The following is a 19,352-nucleotide window of genomic DNA, read 5'->3' as shown; positions in this document are numbered from 1 at the left end:
GCGGCCTGTTTCAAAGCGGGAGCCATGGCGGAGCAGGGGCTGGAGATGGCATCCATGATCCCGGCACTACGGGAGCTGGCCAGGTAGACAGACTCGGCTCCCGCCTTGTTGGGGGAACCGGGAGTAAACGGGAAAGCGGGAAGGTCGGCTTCGGCATCAATGTGTGGCGTGGGGGTGTGTAGGAAAGTAGGTTCCTTGCCCACGGCTTTGCGAGGTCTGCCAGGGCTGGGCCTGCGCTCACCTCACACCCTGGGCACCTTCTCCTCCCGCTGGCTGCTCGGGTTGCTCCTTCCCTCACGGGTGGTGCTGCTGGAACGGTAACCCAGCGTCCTGGGGCCTTTTCGTCCTGTTTCTAGGGGCGGTTTACTGAAAATTAAATCATCTTGAAAATCTTTGACTTGGAAGTTTAAATGGCAGCATAAAGACTGCAGTTACGTTTTTCAGCAGTCAGACAGTTGACATCGAGGCCCAATTGTGTGTTGAATAATTGACCTGATGAGAGCTGGCTCAGCTGCTATTGAGACTTCTTACCCAGGGTGCTGGTAGCTAATCAGTTGATTAATTTGGGGTGATTCCAAAAGTAAATTAGGTTCTTAATTTGTTTTTTCTGCATCAAAGCTGGTTTATTGCTTGATAGTAGCATGCAGATGAAGGGATTCATCTGCCAGATACGGATTTTATAAATATCAAACATAATTGTGTAAGAAAACTAAATTATTTTCAGCACTTAATAAAACTTTCTGCTTCTGAATAGTAAGGAGAAAGAGAAATGGGCAATACCTCAGTCACTAAACAAGAAATTAATTTCTGTTTCTTCTGGAAGATTTCTAGAAGAAAAAAAAGTTCAGTCTTCAACATACTCTAGTTGAGATAGATTTCAAATAGTTACTTTGTATTGTTGAATGGATAGTGTAAAAATAATGTAATTTTAATTTTAGTGCTACTCCAGAAGAATACAATACAGTTGTGCAGAAACCACGACAAATACTCTGCCAGTTCATTGACAGAATTCTAACAGATGTAGATGTTGGTAAGTATCCCATCCCCAACTTTTAAAATTATGACCTGCTTTATGCTTTAAGTAATTATTGGAAAAAAAAATTCATTTGTAGTTGAATACAACACCATCCGTGACTTTTTAAAGTAACTTTCATTATGAAATATTTACCATTATGATGCAAAGTAACTTAAGTAAAAAAAAAAGGAGGGTGGAAATGCAGTGCAGAGTTGTACGAATATAAATGTTCATGTTGTGGAAAATCAGGAGTATCAGGTAATGTGATTGCTCATTGAGTAATACAGCTTGCAAGCCTTAATACTCACATGGTCTTTCAGAATTTAAGTACTTTGGTGTGAATAACTGTATTTTTAATTTGAGAATTCTAACAAACTTCTGGCACTCCTTAAATAATTTTCCAGTTATTACAGCACCTTAAGGAGATTTTTGTAATTATGACATAAATGTATTACAAATGTTGTCATTATCCTTCATTTGCATTAAGAAGAATCCCAGTAAAGATAATTACACAGATTTAATATCACACCATAGTATTTTATGTAATAAATTTTTTCTTTCTCTTTAGATGAAAGATAAATGTGTCAAGTTCTTTGGTTTGGGTTTTTTTTCCTGCAATGCTAATTCATAAATATGTTCCCTCTTTTTTTTTAAAGTTGCTTTGGAACTGATTAAGAAATCAGATTCACAGCCAAGTTCAGTGATGTTGCTTGATTTCATTCAACATATCATGAAATCTTCCCCTCTTATGTTTGTAAATGTGCATGGAAATAAGGCAGAAACCGAATGCAGTTGCATTGGTAAGTTTGTTGAAAATGTTTGTGTTGAATCTTGATATTTTTGGAATTTAAACTTTAAGATTGTGTGTTCATAAAAAAAATAACAAAAGTGGGGAAAAGGGAGATTCATAAGTTGAGTGTTATGTGTCTATAAGTAGGTGAATATTGTGATACACTTTTAATGTTGTCAATTGTTTTCCACTTGGGTTAATGGAAATTTATGAGTGCAGAGTTTGACCTTATTTGTAGCTGTTGCTTAGTTATATTACCCTGCTTATGTTTGTAAGATACCCTGTCTGAGGGTTTTTTTGACAAAGGACTTGAACTACCCAGTATAACATCTTTTGTCCTCCTTTGCTGTTCCCTTTTGCTCTTTTTTCAGTAAGATCTGCCAAAGAAATGTCCCAGTGAGGGCTCTCTGTTTCTAAGCCTGCAAGCATTTATTCCAATGAATCTTCTGTTTTACAAATGAGCAACCTGCTCTCAGGGAGATGCTTGTAATGTGAGGTTTTGGGTTTTATCTTATTAATTTTCTGTTTGCTGTTTCTTTTAAATTATAGAATTTAGTAACTGGATCATAACAAGGCTTCTCCGAATTGCTGCAACTCCAAACTGCAACGCATTGCACAAGAACATTTGTGATGTCATTTGCTCTTTACTTTTCCTGTTTAAAATGAAGAGTTGCTCCATTTTTGAAGTACTAACTAAAGATATGCTACAGCTTTTCCAAGACTTAATCTTCCTGCATGAAAAAGATACACAAAAGCATCCCTGGGGAGGTGGACTGGTCTGGCCAGTGACTGTAAAGAGATTTTCAAGCAGTACAAGTGACAATGTGGGATATTTAAGATTGGCACCAATACAGCTGATGAGTATGCCCAATGTAGAATGTTTGGAAATTATACTGATGTCTGTTCTGACAGATATTGCTGCAGATGTGTTTTTTGTAAGACAGGATACAATTCTCTGGGGAATAGGTTGCTCCCTGTTGGAGTATGGCAGTCCAAAAGTTAAAGCTTTGGCATTGAAGTTTTTAGTAAAACTAATTCATTTAGGAGGACCTCCAGAACAGCTGGCCAGTGTTTTCTTCACAGTCTTCTTTGGAATTCTACAGTTAGCACTTGAAATGGATACTGAAGAGTCAGAACTCATTGGAGAACCACTCTTAGTGTTGGTGAGGACGTTGTTGCCTTTTGAAGCAGATTCTTACCAAAATATTGAACCTGTCTACTTGAATATGCTTCTAGAGAAGCTCTGTGCACTGTTTGAAGGTGATCTGTCTAGGTGTCTTCAGTCCAAGCAGCTGAAAGCTATTTGTTGCCATATACTGCAATATTTTCTGGAGTTTGTTCCAATTGGCTATGAATCTGCTTTACAAGTAAGAAAAGTCCATATTAATACCATATGCAGGATTTTTGTGAATGTGCTTGGAACTCAGGAAGAACAAGAGGTATGTAAATTTTAAAAGCTGTATTTATTGTGTGACTAGATCATGTACAAAACAATATATCTGTGCAAAGAAGAAAAATCTAGGACATGCTGGGTTTAGTTGCATAATTAGATTGATACTCTCTTTTTCAACTGCTTCGTATATTTGTGCAGGTGAGATTTCTTTAATTAGTTCAATGTAGCTGGGTCTTATGGTTTTTAGATGTATTAAACTACTGAGGAGCTATGTAAGCACAAGAGTCTGTCTGAAATCATCTTATCTAATAGGGGTAAGGTGCAGATATGTTTATATAAGGTCAGCTTTACAAGTATTTTCCATTCTGAGCATAAACTGTATACATTAACTGTATACTTTTACTGATGTTTGTTGAGATCTGGCAGATGGAAAGGTTTGAATTAAAATAGAATCATGGAATGGTTGGGGTTGGACCTTTAAAGGTCATGTGTCTGTCTTGATGGCTTAGGAAGCAAGGTATTATGGCAATAACTGGGAAACAGATGTACAAGCTGCATCCTCTCTGGTAGGAACACTGGAAACTTCAGTGCTTAGGAGTTTTCATCTTGTGATTAAGACTTTTGAACAGAAAGGGTTTTTTTAACTATAATATTTTGAAGTTCTATTTTAAATCAGAAACAGTAATATCTTGGAGAAATAAGATGGCCTACTTCATGATACTTCTGTTATTTGTCCCTCGCAGTATCTGGTGAGTCCACTGTATACAGTACTGAAAACACAAACAGAAGAAATCTTGCAGGAACTTCATCACAACCAGCCAGATAGTTCTGATACTGAGGGTTGGAGCAGCAGCAGTGATGATGTTCCAGAGAAAAGACAACGACTAAGCCGACCAACAAAGTATCCAAAGAAATCACCTACTCGAGCAATGTATGTCACACAGTACTTTTATAGTAATTTGGCTAGTGAGTATTAACACATTTGAGGCAATTTCTTCACAGCAGCCACATGGAAATATCTTCTGGGAAAAAGATTTAAGTGATATTTTCAAGAGTCAAAGTCTATTCATGATTTTTAACCCCAACTTTAGTTAAATAGACTATTTTTAATACATTCAATGCAAGTAATTTTAATTTTTATACACTGGAAACAAAAGCTAAGACAATATGTGCACAGTGATAGAATCATGTATGTGGCTATGCTGTTGAACTGAATGTGCATAAAACAGGTCTAGTTATGTTAGGTTTATGATGAACAAAGCCAGTTCTCTCAGTCTCTGCTTGTGCTGTGCTTCAGCTCTCTGATTATCTTGGACTCGTTTCAGCATGTTGATCTCTTTCTTATATTTGGGCTCTAAGAGCTGGCTCCAGTATGCTGTACTCCAGGTGTGAGTTCATGAGCAGCTTTCACTCTTTATAATACAGCCCATTATGTAGTTGACCTTGTTTGCGACCACGTAGTTGGCCTTCTTTGCAAGAAGGTCACACTGCTCTTGCATTCAACTTTTACACAAATCTACTAGGTTATTTGCTCCAAAGATACTTGCTAGCCAGCCAGCCCTCAGCCTGTTTTGTTGCATGGATTTTTTTTTTTTTGGGAAAGTTGCAGGACTTTTTATATGTCTCTGACATTCATGAGGTTCTTGTCAGCCTGGTTTTCCAGCCAGTTGAGGGCCTTTGAAGCAGCTACTCCTATTTTATCCACAGAGCTACCTGTCTCATTGTAAAAAGGATTCAAGTTAGTCTTATGATTTGCCCTTGGTAAATGTATGCTGACTGTTCCTAGTCACCTTGTTGTCCCTTATGTGGCTAGAAATGAGTTCAAGGAAGACTTTTTCCACAACCCTCTCAGTGGCTGAGGTTAGGCTGACAGACCTATAGTTCCTTGCATCCTCCTTTTTCATGTTCTTCAAGATGAGTGTAATGCTTTCTTCTTTACAGTCACCAGGAGCCACCCAGCTCACCCTGGCCTTCCAAGGACTGTAGAATTAACACCTTCATAGCCTTTCAGATAAGTCTGACTTGCGTCATATTCAACTCAGAATAAGTATCTTGTTCTCTCAAACAGTACACTAAAGCTACACATTGGCTTTTTTCCCAGTCCTGTGTTCAGTATGGATTAGCTCTGTTTTTACTATGGTGTTTTATCTTTTTTGAAAAAAAAGTATCTGTTGGCAAATAATTAATATGGTCAAATTACAGACTTAGTCCTGTAAACATGAAATTGAAGAGCACACTATGGAATGACATCACAAAGAAAGCTGCATCCTTAATATCTATCCTTGAGAAAGAAGTTCTGACAGCAGATGTTCTTCAGACTGTGGAAGGGATTGCTGTAATTCTGAGACTCGCTGCCTTGTGCATAGTTCATTGTTCTCCTCCAACTAATTCTACCAGGTAAAGGTTCCAAGGTGAAACTGTGAGACCAGTAGTTTCTTGTAACTGTTATGATTTGTGTACATAACTTCAGTGCTTGTCCATGCATCAGCACAAGCATTGGATAAGTACTGTGTGTTTTGAAGAGGTACATTTTCATAGTAATTTTGCTTACAAACAATACAATAATGTTTATAGTCTGTTGCACTGATCTTATGATTTCTATTTTAACAGTGCAGATCATAAAATAACTCATCCATGTAACTCTGGCACATGCAAGAGTACTCCAAGCACCTCGGATTCAGTGATCAATATACGGTTCTCATGGATTTCCTCTGATTTTATTGCAAGTGTAGTGAAAGTCTGCAGAAACCTCCTAGAGGCTGCCACGGAGACTGTTAATCTAGAACAAGTGATTGACAAAGTAGTGAAAATCTTTGATGCTTTGTTATATGCACAAGGTGAGAAATCTTTTAAACCAGCATGAATTTTACTGGATGGAAAATATTACATACTGGTATGTTTTTTTCAGAAGGAGCTGGTAGGATGGAGGCCAGACTCTACTAAGATTTAGGTGTTACTGTGAATTCAGCTTATTTGTCATCCCAAAGTACACCTGAGAGTCTTCATACAAATTCTGAAATACCAAAGTTCTATTCATGCTCCTGGCTGTGTATTACATGTTGTCAACTCTTCAGTGACGTTTTTAGATTATTTTGATGTAGCACTATATCATTTATTATTATTTGTCTAAAATGTAAGGTAGCAGCATGTGGGCTAGCAATACTGATCTTTTTTCATAGAAAAAATATCACTTTGTAGCAAATTAGGAACATAATTCATATATCTGTTTTACAAACTATACAGACTGATAAAAATATCAAGCTTTTCTTGTGGTTTTTTTTTCCCCTTAGTGAAAATTCCACTGAATGATCAGATTCTTGATAATTTATGTGGATTACTGTCTCTGCCCTGGATTTACAGCCATCCTGATGATTCTTCCCTTAAGCCATCTGGTTTTGGGTTTGATCCTCTAGTTTTGAGTCAGAAAACAGCACAGAGTTTCTGTAAGTATTTCAAAACATGTGAAACCTAATACCTCTATGGAATGATTGTGCTAAAGTAAGATTATTTTCGTTGCCCTCTTATGATGGTTGATCATATTAAAAGTTTAAATCAAGTAATTATCTCCTTTTGTGTTGTTTTTTTTTTTCTTTAGCACCACAAACTCAGTCACACTGTGTGTTCCTTCTGTCTCTCTTCCCAAGAAACATTCATCTGGATTGGAGAAAATCCATTTATCATTGGGCACTACAAAGTCCCCACAAAGTAATTCGGGCTACTTGTGTTAAAGGATTCTCTCTCCTGCTTCATCCGCAGAGTGTGCAGGCCTCCAGTAGGATTCCCAAAGCTCTTTTGTATGTATTAGCACTGCTTTTCTGTCTTCATGCAAGGAAAAAAGCAGACAAATTAGAAATGTACTATAAGCACTGAAATATATTTATTTCTATTTAATCCAGAATTTACTAGATCTCTGTTTTGGAAGTCTTGGGATATGAAGCAAATAGGTGCAAGGGATTATGTCTGTATGATAGAGTAGCATTCCCTTACCGTATCAGTACACAAGTTAGTTCAAGTAGTTGAAGGCACCATTTCTAATTAATTTAAGGAAGGAAAAGGACATAGCTTTGTCAGTTAAATATAAATTATGTTTGTCCATGTGTCTCTTAAAACCTTTCTCATTTCTCTGCCTTTTGTACACAAGTCTTTCTGTCTTCTGGCCTATTGTGTCTGATCTTCAGTTTCTTTGTAACCAGACTTACCTTGCCCAGTGCTACCTGAAACATCTAATAGACCTTGAGAATAACTTGAAAAGTAAAATGATAATTTAGTGAGACAGGTCCATAAATTTCATAATAGTATTTTCATTATAGTTTGATAATTCAGACAATGTAAAAATAGAAATTTATTGGTAAGTGATCTATTAAAATGTTTTAATTTTTGCTTTCATTTCAGAAATCAAATCAAAGATGAATCTGAGCAAGTCAAAGAGGCTTGTGCTGCTATAGTTGGGAAGTTATCTTGCTGTCTGTCTGGTCCATTCAGTGTACGACCTTCCTTAGCAGACTCTGCTATTAAGCACGTTACTTGTGATATTTTATGTAGCAGCCTTACTGTGACCTCTGCTCATGAAAAAAATTCTTCTGTGCAAGCCTGTCTTTTCAAGCCATTTCTTACTCTCCTTGAGAACAAAGTATCCAGTTCAGTAAAGCTAGGTATGTGACATTACAATTTGCACTTCAGTAAGAAATACTAAGTCACTACTTCTATACCTTTCTCCATTCCTTTATTTTTAGATTGCTTTTTTTTAGTAGCTATAATGGAGCTTTAAATGTGGTATGCCAGGCAAAGTCACTGCTGATATTTGATGTCAAAGTTGATACTCTTTTTTTAAACTACCTTGGCTAAATTTTGGTCTATGGCTATATCTAGATATGCAGTACTTGATAAAATCTGAATTATAAATGGCTTTTATGGATTGACAGTATTAAAACTTTTGAGAAAAAAAATGTGCTTTATGGCTTACTTGCATCACTCTTTTGTCTATTTAAGTAGATTTTTTTAAAAGCACTGAAAAAATATTTTCCTTTCCCCCTTCAACCCAGCATTTATAGAAAATATACCTCACCTTTGCCAGCATCTGGATTTCAACACTGATGAGTCCAATGTGAAGATTCTTGTTGGGTCTTTATTAAATCTAATGGAAGATCCAGATAAAGATGTAAGAGTGGCTTTCAGTGACTGCATAAAAAGCATACTAGAATCCTTAGACTCTGAAGAAGGATTCATAAAAGAGGTGAATTTGTATTTATTTTGACTGTTTTTTGTAAGTTAATATGGTTTTCCTTTCCCTAATGTCAAATACTCTTTAAATTATTTTTTTGTTTGTTTTTTGGGTGTCCCAGCTCTTTGTTTCAAGAATGAAAGAAGCCTATACAAATGCCAAAATGTCAAGAAATAATGAACTTAAAGATACCTTGATTCTCACAACAGGCGATATTGGAAGGTATTTTTTAGAGGATCCTGAAAATTGCAAATTAATGTCAGTTTGTGATAAAAATTCTTATTCAGATATAAATGTAAGATGAAATTACTTATTGCAAAGTCAGCCTTTGCCCAGAGTCCTTTGCAGCTGTACTGAGCTGTTGATTCATGTGGAAGTTTTCCCAGTTTTCTTCTGCCCCCATCACAGGAAGTACAGATAAGCTATGCAAACACAATGATGAGTAATTTTCCATTATGGTAATTGTATATTCTGAAGTAATACTATTAATACAGTGATTTTTTTTTTTCCTAAGGGCATCAAAAGGAGATTTGGTACCATTTGCCCTCTTGCATTTGTTGCACTGTTTGTTGTCCAAGTCAGCTTCTGTGGCTGGAGCAGCCTACACAGAAATTCGATCTTTGGCAGCAGTGAGGTCCATAAAACTGCAAGCTTTTTTCAGTCAGTACAAGAAGCCTATCTGTCAGGTAAAAAGAAAAAAGTTGTTTGTGCAAAAAGGCATGTGTTTAGATTCTTCTTGTGTATGTTGAAAATCTTAGACTATTTTACAGAGTGAAATCTCATAGGACAAGAAAGAGATGATTTGAAAACTGAAAAAATAAAAGCCCATAAACAATCAAGAAGGAATGAGAAAACTTTTGCTTTGTCATGATCTTCTCCCCCCACCAGTATTACTTCTATTTTTTCAGTCCCTAATTGCTGTCATTATGAAATTAGAGGAATTACATAGTTTATGGCATCATGTAGTACCATTACCAGAAGAGGCTATAATTTGAAACTGAAGTCAATGTTTTACAGACATAATACTGACATCAATTATTTTTTCTTTTGTTTACCCGTTATGTAGAAATAGAAGTTTTGTTCAAAAGAAAATTACTAAAAGCAGGCTTCCATAATGTTGAGTATTTTTAAAGAATGCAATGTCTGAATCCAAGGTTGCAAAATTAAATGCAATTATTAAATGGGTGATAATCCTGTTCTATCAAAAAGTAATAATCGTAGACCCATGTGCAATAAAGGAGAAAGATAAACAAGTGAATAGAAAGAGTGAAACTCCTGTGTTTATTTTTAGGAAGTGAAAAAGGCAAGAATAACACTGAATATATATATTTCTTCATGTTTAGTTTCTGGTGGAGTCCCTCCACTCAAGCCAGATGGCAGTACTGAATGCTTCTTGCCAGGGTAATGAGCTACAGAAACAAACAGCTGCTCACCAGAGAGAAATGGCTCTGGACATGTTACATGAGATTGCCAATGTATTTGATTTTCCAGATCTAAATCGCTTTCTCTCAGTAAGTGAGTCTGTCCTTGTTATTTTTGTTTTTTGTGTGTGTGCATAAGCTTGTGAGTTTCTATTTTAGTCTACAATTTTTTCTGTGATATTTTCTCTAGTTGCTTTTGTTATAGTATAGAATGCTTTGGGATTGCTGCCACTGGGAGCTCAATGACAGAGGAGCAGTTCTATCAAGGAGTTATAGGGATACTTGCAGTGCTAGTTCAAGTATGAGAGATGATGAACTAAAATCTAAAGTACTTACTGAGTATACCTACATTAATGGATTAGTGTCCTTGAAGGGATTCTTTGTAATACATGCTTATTGCTGATGTCTGCCTTCTTGTTTGAAATTATGTAAGTTACTGTATTGTGCTGCAGTTAGGTCTATTTTTTCATCTGCTTCAGTATCTATGTTACTTGAAGGATAAGTAGCTTTGTACTCATAGTTTAAATGTTGGAAAATGGGAAATGGACAACTATCAAGTAGGCAGCATTCTGTTTGACTGGTAGATGGGGGGGTGATATTGTGTGTGAATGTGTTGGGATTTTTGTTATCTTTTTTTTTTTTAATCTGTATTTTTACTAGGTATTTTCATCTCACTACATTTCTTCTTTATTCATACCTTTGGTTGCATGTATAACCAGAGATGTCTGTTTTACTGACACAAATGGAATGAAAGCAAATAAAATTAATGTAAAACCCTAGGGTTTTGGAGGGGTTTTATTTTTTTCTTTTTGTTCTTCATTTACCAGCGGACCCTACAAGTTTTGCTTCCTGATCTTGCAGCCAAGGCTAGTCCTGCAGCCTCTGCTCTTATTCGAACCATAGCAAAACAGTTGAATGTAAACCGAAGAGAAATTTTGATCAATAACTTCAAATATATCTTTTCACATTTGGTCTGTTCCTGCTCCAAGGATGAGCTTGAGCGAGCGCTTCATTACCTCAAGGTAAACTGGCGTTTCCTCTATTATACATGCAGCTTAAGAAACAGTTGATCAACAGTGAGCTTTATGCTACATTTAAGTTAAGCTCTTGCAAAGCAAAGTGGGAAATTCGTATTTGCAGGAGTTTTTTGTTGTTCTTTATAATCTGTCTCATTGTCTCTGAGGAACTACTAGAAGATATTTTATGAACTTAAAAACTTGGTTTATCTCACACTGAGCAGATTGAAAGCTTTTTCTTTTATTTCTATGGTAAGTCAACCATAGTCCAATGCCTCCTATCTCTCAGTGTGCTAGTTTCATTATGATGAAATGAAGACTTGGTTTCTGTTTGCTATTTGATTGCAGAATGAGACTGAGATAGAACTAGGAAGCTTGCTGAGACAGGACTACCAGGGACTGCATAATGAGTTACTGCTGCGTATTGGAGAACATTATCAACAAGTGTTCAATGGCTTGTCAATATTGGCTTCATTTGCATCTCATGATGATCCCTATCAGGGACCAAGAGAAATAACATCACCTGAACAAATGGTAAGCATGTGAAAATAGTCCCATTCACTTTGGTTCAAGAACTTTTTTTCTCCATTCTGAGAGTGAAGATGATTTAATGTTCTCCAAGCATCACTTATTTGAGGCCAAATGCAGAGGAAGGGCCAGCAGTTCATATTACGTGTTCCTGCAATAGGGAAATATATACCAAGTATGCATTAAAAAAATAAAAAAGCCACAAACAAATCCCTTTGCACACAGACCCCCAGATCCTACCAAAACAGAAAATCCTACAGGCTCATCATGGTGCCTTTCATTAACGCCGGTATTCTTAAGGAGCAGTGTATGTATTTGGGTTTTGTCTCATTTGTGTCAGGAATTTGTGTCATACTTGATTATTGATTTCCTACCTCTAAGAATGTGTTAATAGTAAGATTATTTGGTTTTTGCTTTTTCTTTTTTTCTTTACTTCTCAACAGGCTGATTATCTGCAACCTAAATTGCTTGGTATCTTGGCTTTTTTTAACATGCAATTACTGAGTTCCAGTGTTGGCATTGAGGATAAAAAAATGGTGCGTAAACTTAAATTTGTGTATTATTAAAACAAAGATAAGCTAGGGCTTAGACTTATTTATGAGGCTGTGCAACTATCAGTGAGGTCTAAATATACTAACATTTGTATAGCACTTCATCTAATGCACCTATTGTTTCTATCTTTTTTTTTCTATTTTTTGTTCTTGCTGTGTTTCTGTTTTCCTTAAGCTCAAGTTTCTTCCTGAGATACTGATGCTGGATATTTCTACTGCTTTGTTTGGTACAGTGTTACCGTGACTGAAGTGTCTACTGTTTTTTCTGCATCTCATTATTTCTCGTCTTTTGTCAGTCCCATTGACAACTGAACTATTACCTGTTCCCTGCAGCTTATTGATTGCTTATGCCAGAACTTATATGTCAGTTCTGTTGCTAGTATTTTGCTGTGGTTTGTTTGGTTTTTTTAAGGCCAGTCTCTTTGTTTTCTCTATATTTTTAAAACTTGCCCTTTTCAGCTTTAAAACTTAGGATATATGGTTAATTGTGTTCTAACAGATTTCTGAGACCATGAACTCCTTTGTTGTTCACAGTTCTTCCCTCATCAATGTGTCAACAGCCTAATTAAGGACTTCTGTTAAAATCCTCTCATTACAGATGCCCTTTAATTATGTATTGAAACATCAAACTGAATTTCATGTCTTGTAGGGTATGCTTTCTTAAGCCAGGATAACATGGTTTCATTAAAAAATATGGCTTGTATATGTTTTACTGACTAAAACACTAAAATTACTTTTCTCTGTGTTTAGGCTTTGAACAGTCTTATGTCTTTAATGAAGCTTATGGGTCCCAAACACATCAGTTCAGTAAGAGTGAAGATGATGACTACACTGAGAACAGCTCTACGATACAAGGATGACTTCCCAGAACTGTGTTGCAGGTGAACTGACAGTATGCCCAGACAGTAACATAGCTGCCATTCCTGTCCTTGAATGCACTGTTTTGTTTTCATCTAGACAACAATTCTAAACTACAGAACTGAAATAACTGAAAATGCCTCTATGACTCATTTAAAATGTCTTCATGCAAAGAATCATTGATAAGTGTTGTTTTGTTTTCTGTTATTTAGAGCCTGGGATTGTTTTGTTCGAAGTCTGGACCATTCGTATCTTGGCTCCTTGCTTAGTCATGTGATAGTAGCATTATTGCCCCTTATACATATCCAGCCAAAGGAAACTACAGCAGTATTTTACTTTCTCATAGTTGAGAACAGGTACTGTAAAAAATATTTCGAGTTATTTGGATTCAATCCTGTAATACAAATGGGGATAACTGTAAATTAAAGTTGTCCAGCATTGAGATGAGGCAACTTGGTTTTCTGCAAAATAGTATATTGTTCTGTAAAATTGCCACTTCTTTAAACTGCAGTAAGATTTTTTTAATTTACCATGTGATTGCCTCATCTGAAAAGATGTTTTTATGTTGTCCTACATAATGCTTTGGCCAAGTTACAGCCCATTTGGGCATTTGCTTTGCCAGGCTTTGTGTCCACAGTTTTTCTGCTGGTACAGCAAATGACATCCCTCTATAGGACAGACAAACAGAGTGATAATGATTGCAAAAATTAAGTTCTAAACTAGAGAGAAGTTGTACAGAGTTTGGAATAGGGAGGAAATGACTTCTTTATTTGTTTCTTTCAATAAGTAGAGTTACAATTATAAAGTGCACACAACTTAATGTTGAGTATGATTTCGTACATCTTCACAAATGGGCGCACCAACTGAAAATGAAATCAAAGTTATATACAGGACTTGAATTTGCATGACTTAACCTTTTCAAAGACAATGTTATGTCTTAATTCTTTTGCATCTTACTGTTTGTAGCTTTAAATTATGGTTTTGTTTTCTTTTTTATAGCACTGGTGATACTTTATACTTCATTTTTCTTGCATTGTATCATACCAAGAGAATTCATAATAAGAGGTGGTAGTAGGAATAATAAAGCTCTTGTAGAAGCCCATAGTAGCAGAATTGAAAGATTCCACTGTGTTAGGACTCAAGATTATTCTTTTGATTGTGTGTTTTCTTATGAGAAAAAACTGGAGCTGGATTAATGTCAAAGGGGATTGTTCTCACCCTCTGGCCAGTGTCCAAAATAAGGAGAGCCAATCCTGGTACAGACAAATGGCAACTTTGGGAAGAACTGTCTACAAAAAAAGAAGTAATTTCAAATATAGAGGAAAAAACACCTGTGGCTTAGCTGAGTTACAAGAGAAGTAAATTGTAATGGAATTAACTTTTTTCTGCTTTTCAAGTCTTTGATCTTTTAGTTATTACATTTTATGGCTTTCTTTTGATGGACTTCTAAGTTTTTTTCAGATCCAGCTAATGTTTGCTATGTTCTTTACAATTTATTTTTTTTAACTATTAGGGATGCAGTACGAGACTTTTTACATGAAATATATTTTCTACCAGACCTTCCAGAACTAAAAGAAATTCAGGTTGTCCTTCAGGAATACAGAAAGGTACATCTCCTTTTATTTGTTTGTTTATTTTTTAATGCATCAAATGGATTCATGATGTGAAGAAAACAGGTAGTTTATTGTTAAGTGGAAACAGTACTTATCTACCACAAGAAAGTAAAATTTGAGTTTTGTGGGAATACTTTGAAGCAGATTTTGATTTTTCTTTAGGAGTGAAATATGGTCACATTTAACATGCTTATTTCTGTAGCATCTGCTCTACACTGACTTTTCATCTTTGTGGGACTAAAGAGATGATATTAAAAGTGAGCAGTATTAGCTATAGCAGTGAATGTGTTACAAAAGAAGGTACTTGTAGTTTGACCTCACTTTTACTTTCTCTTTAAAACTAAGCAAGTTTGTCTATTTTTGGTAATACTCTATCAAACATTTCTTTTCTTTGCCCTCAGGATGGTTAGGTAATAGATGGGAAGTAGCAATTATTTAATGGGAGTAAAGTGAAGAAGAAAGTAAAAAGTAATTTGATTATTGATAATCAAGTGCTCAAAGGAAAGCGTTTTCTTCCAATTTAATAATTTTTATTTACACAAAAGTACATTTGAAGAAAAGTGTATGTATAATACCTTTCTGAGGAAGTATTTTTAAAAATAGTTGGGAAGACAGTGTATGTTGATATGTAGGCAGAAAGGAAGTTTCTTGTTCTTTCAGATGCTCCTTACCCATGTTCCTATTATATTAACTTGAACTGCTTGCATCATGTCCTGTTCAGGAATCCTCGAAAAGCACTGACTTGCAGACAACTCTGCAGCTGTCTATGAGAGCTATTCAGCATGAGAATGTGGATGTTCGTATTCATGCACTTACCAGCCTGAAAGAAACATTATACAGAAATCAGGTATAGAAAAACTCTTTTAGTAGAATTAAAAATTAATATGTTCCAATAATGGAATCCTTTGCTGAATGTTTGCATGAATTGTGTTACTCTCCTCAACTTATTGCTAGCTGTTTCTTAATATAATGGGGAGAAGGAAGAGATTCTTTTTCATCATCTCTCCTCATAAGTTGACTTCCCAATCCTCCAAATCTGTGTGATGCTCATTGAGCAAGGATAGTGGCATATTTCTTACCTTTTTTCAACTCTGAAGAAAGGTGTATCCAAGAAGTCCATTTCAGCAAATCTGTTGCATGTGGGCTTGTTCTCCCTGAGAATGTGTATGGCATTAGGAGACTAATATGTTAAAGTCAATGAGGTTTTTTTTGTGGTAATGTATTATCTGAAACAATTAAGATATGTGTGACTACCTCAAACCTTTGATATATTTTTTCTTGTCTTTCTTTGCCTTCTGCCCTCAAAAATTTGAATCCATTGATCATATTCAAATAAATTTTATAGCTATGTACAAGTTGAAGACACTGCTTTACAAATCTGTGGTTACTAGCCCAGGGGCATGTGTGTCATCTATTAAAAAAAAAATTAAAATATCTGCTTCCCTAATAGCTGTAATATTGTTGGGGCACTCTCCAGTCAGAAATTAAATAAAATTTCTTACTAAATGAACAGTCATTGTGTATATTCCTGGCCAATCTGTAGTTCTTGCAGCTCAATTCACCTAATCTTGGCAAGTCTTGCTTAGTTAAAAATCTAGCAAAAAGACTGGGGCAAATCAAACTTAGTTCCTCAGCTTATATAGCTATTTGTTTTGTTGGTAGTGGTTTCAGATTTCATTAACTGTAACAATGGGAAACATCTTCATGCTATTAAAAGAAGTGGTTTTCTGTATTGGGACTAAATGTAGAACTGGGATATGAAAGCTGGGAGAAAATGAAAAAGAAAAGATATCTAATAAAAGTTGTGGATTAAGGACTTGAAACCCTGAGCTTTGTAGGATTGAGAGTGATGAAGTGGTCAACCCATGGGAAATAATGATACAAATGTTGGAGAAAACAGAAGGTATGACAACAGGTACATGAAAGAAATTGAGAAGTATCAGAACAAATGAAGAACAGGAAACAGGTGAAAAAGATAATGTAGAAAAGAAAGGAGGTTCTTGCTAAGACACGGAAAGAAAGTGAAGTCAATGGAGAAGTATGATACTGAAATACAGAAGTGGCCATGCCAGCAGTATTACTTAAGTCCCAAATCTCTCATTCTTACTAATTTGTTCAACCATTTCTAGGGTAGCAAGCAATGTAGGGCAATGGCTGTAGTTAGAAAATTACAGTATTTGAATCATTAACCTAAAGTCAGGGATAAATGACATAAGAAGTAAGTGAGTTACAGATGGAGATTATTTACATAGTTGTGGGATAACTTATCTTTGTTTTTCAACTTCCTAGGAAAAACTGATAAAGTATGTAACAGACAGTGAAACTGTGGAGCCAGTCATCTCCCAGCTGGTAACTGTGCTTCTAATTGGCTGCCAGGATGTGAATTCTCAAGCCCGGCTACTTTGTGGAGAATGTTTAGGTGAACTGGGAGCCATAGATCCTGGCAGGCTTGATTTTTCAACAAGTGAAACTCAAGGAAAGCATTTTACATTTGTGGTAATAAGTGCTGCTTTGGTGTTTTGTTTAGCTTTAAGGGTTTTTCTAAAGTACTTGGGAGTAGGGAATCTCTCATCTTAAGACCCTTTGAAAATCTGTACTTGCTTTCTCATCTAAAATGTTTAGAGTCAAGCTGCAAAGTGATTATTTTGAGCTTACAGATACAGCTACTGCTCAATATACTTAGTGTAACAAAACTAATGTTCTGTTTGTGATTAAGGCTGGTGTGGAGGATCCAAATTTTGCTTATGGATTATTAATGGAACTCACCAGAGCATTTCTTGCTTATGCTGATAATGTTCGTGCTCAGGATTCTGCAGCATATGCAATTCAGGTAAGATAGGTGTTTATAATATATTTTTTCATCACAAATTATTTCCTGTTGCACTGAATTTATGCAGTATAAATGTGCATTTTAAACTACATGCTGAAGTATCTGAAACTTTATCCTATACAGCTTTAAACTAAAAGATAAAAAATTGATCAGGGTAATGATTTTTTCTTTTTAAACTCCTCACTACTCGTTTATTGTTCTGAGGAGTCATCAGATCAAAGGCACAATATTGAGTTACAGTATTTTAGAAGATCTGATGTTTCAGATGTGACAGTCCATACACAGCAATTCAAGGAGTAATCTTGAGACTGACTTAGAAATGGTGTGGGTTCCATGGGCAGAAATGAAAAGCAGTAAGTATTCCTAAGAGTGTTTCTGCTTACACTTATGAGAAGCAACTGAAAGGCAGCCTACCCTTGCTTTCAAACTTTTGTCTTTTGTTCTGGTTTGCCAATTCCAAGCTGATTTGGTGGTCAGTGATTTTTTGTTTTGTTTTGTGTTTGTCTTTTGCTGTTGTTTAATATCTTTCTGAAAAGATATTAAACCCAACTAGTGAATCTGAGGAATCATTAGTTGCAATCAGCATTGCCTAGTCATAGGTGATGAACTCTGTTGGGCAAAAGTTTCGGATTTATGATTTCTGAATTAAGCATTCTGTAACTTAAATCTCATTACTTCTATGTAGACATAGAAGGCTGCTCCCTCCAAGTTTTCCATGCTAACTTGGTCATGTAAACCATGCCTTTCAGGAGTTATTGTCCATCTATGACTGTAGAGAGACTAACACTGACTGCCCAGGGTCCAGGCTTTGGAGGAGGTTTCCTGAGCACGTGCAAGAGATACTGGAACCTCATTTGAAAACCAGGTATGTGACAACTTAAGAAATTGATTTTTTTAATAACTTTAAAAACATTTTTTACTTAGACTAGCAATAACTTCGTTTGGTTTTGTGATTGCTGCTGTTCTGTGAAGAGTGTTATGTGTAATACAAAATTAAAATAAGGTCTTTTTATGTAAAGCTCACTTCCTTGAAAAAAATTATAAATCAAATGAGCAAAATTCAGAGCTCATATTTTGCTCAGATTTGCCTCTTTGTCCCTAGTGCTTTGCTGATGAGATGTTTCAAAGCTTTTGTTTCCATTTTCTTTCTTGTGTACAAATTCTCACTCAGATTTTAATTTGTACTCAGATGCATTAAAATAGCCCTTTACTGCTACCTGTTGTACAAATAGGATGAGCTCACTAGGTTTTACTTTGGCTTTTTGTGTTGTTGAATTAATGATAAAAATAATTGAAGAAAACATCAAATTACTTATGCACCTTAATTTGAAATAGTTAACAATGTCTCCTTTGTGTTTCCTTTGTATTTCCTCATGAAGACAGTCATGCTTATCTGTGTTATGTTTTACCTTTTTAGAATACAAACTTTTTTGACTTTTTTTGTCTTTCATGTATTTTCTGTGTTTTTCCTGTCAAAAACATAGTACTCAAATATTTATCAAACTGCAGTTCTTAAGTTTGGTTTGCACAGTGTTTTCGGGTACACCTACAATTCTGGTAACACGTTAGGTTGTGTTGTTATTTTTTCATGTTTTATTCTAAGAAGCTCTAGCATAAAAGATTTAGACTATTGAAAGTGTTTTCTTAATTTTTTTTTAAATTAGTAATATATTATTTCAGCTAGAGAACTTAATAATTAGCAGTGTGCCAACTTTTATATTTAATTTTTAAAAGTTAGTTTTACTAAATGGGTTTTTCAAAATTGCAGGTACAAGAGTTACCAAAAGGCTGTAAATTGGTCTAAGATGAAGAAACCAATTTACTTAAGCAAATTGGGTTATAATTTTGCAGAATGGTCAGCAACTTGGGCAGGCTATCTTATAACAAAGGTAAGAGATTAAATCTGCTCTCCGTGTTGATTTTTTACAACATAGTTCTTGAACCATGTTCAGTTTCTGAAAGTCAGGGATGGATGAGGGAATATGCCTGTTCAGTTATAGCCCTGTTAAAGCACATACCTAAAGACTCTTTTGGTATCATCAAGGTAAGCACACACCTTCCCTTCCCCAGCAGTGTTGCTTCTTGGTTGGACTTCTAAGGTAATGTCAAATGCAGA

At 35.6% G+C, this 19,352-nt stretch overlaps 1 protein-coding gene across 2 annotated transcripts in view; it reads left to right on the top strand.

The window, feature by feature from the left end:
- The first annotated feature begins 24 nt into the window (after positions 1-24).
- ATR (ATR serine/threonine kinase) overlaps positions 25-19,352 on the top strand; it is a 38,164-nt gene continuing 18,836 nt past the window's right edge. The window contains exons 1-25 of one of the 2 annotated variants that reach the window (XM_030456024.1): positions 25-83; positions 939-1,030; positions 1,672-1,815; positions 2,355-3,244; positions 3,942-4,129; positions 5,401-5,595; positions 5,809-6,035; positions 6,489-6,641; positions 6,794-6,992; positions 7,591-7,850; positions 8,241-8,431; positions 8,541-8,641; positions 8,934-9,105; positions 9,763-9,930; positions 10,668-10,862; positions 11,205-11,390; positions 11,828-11,920; positions 12,686-12,816; positions 13,006-13,149; positions 14,307-14,400; positions 15,128-15,253; positions 16,696-16,902; positions 17,123-17,236; positions 17,986-18,101; positions 19,005-19,125. In XM_030456024.1, coding sequence (XP_030311884.1) covers positions 25-83; positions 939-1,030; positions 1,672-1,815; positions 2,355-3,244; positions 3,942-4,129; positions 5,401-5,595; positions 5,809-6,035; positions 6,489-6,641; positions 6,794-6,992; positions 7,591-7,850; positions 8,241-8,431; positions 8,541-8,641; positions 8,934-9,105; positions 9,763-9,930; positions 10,668-10,862; positions 11,205-11,390; positions 11,828-11,920; positions 12,686-12,816; positions 13,006-13,149; positions 14,307-14,400; positions 15,128-15,253; positions 16,696-16,902; positions 17,123-17,236; positions 17,986-18,101; positions 19,005-19,125 — 4,566 coding nt within the window. Of the gene's footprint in view, positions 84-938; positions 1,031-1,671; positions 1,816-2,354; positions 3,245-3,941; positions 4,142-5,400; positions 5,597-5,808; positions 6,036-6,488; positions 6,642-6,793; positions 6,993-7,590; positions 7,851-8,240; positions 8,432-8,540; positions 8,642-8,933; positions 9,106-9,762; positions 9,931-10,667; positions 10,863-11,204; positions 11,391-11,827; positions 11,921-12,685; positions 12,817-13,005; positions 13,150-14,306; positions 14,401-15,127; positions 15,254-16,695; positions 16,903-17,122; positions 17,237-17,985; positions 18,102-19,004; positions 19,126-19,352 lie in introns of both variants that reach the window. The other variant, XM_030456025.1, reaches the window with a different exon arrangement.

The sequence above is a fragment of the Calypte anna genome, chromosome 9, assembly GCF_003957555.1.
Source record: "Calypte anna isolate BGI_N300 chromosome 9, bCalAnn1_v1.p, whole genome shotgun sequence".
NCBI lineage: Eukaryota > Metazoa > Chordata > Aves > Apodiformes > Trochilidae > Calypte > Calypte anna.
The sequence above is the reverse complement of the archived record's forward strand: the minus strand, read 5'-3'. Positions and strand labels throughout refer to the sequence as shown.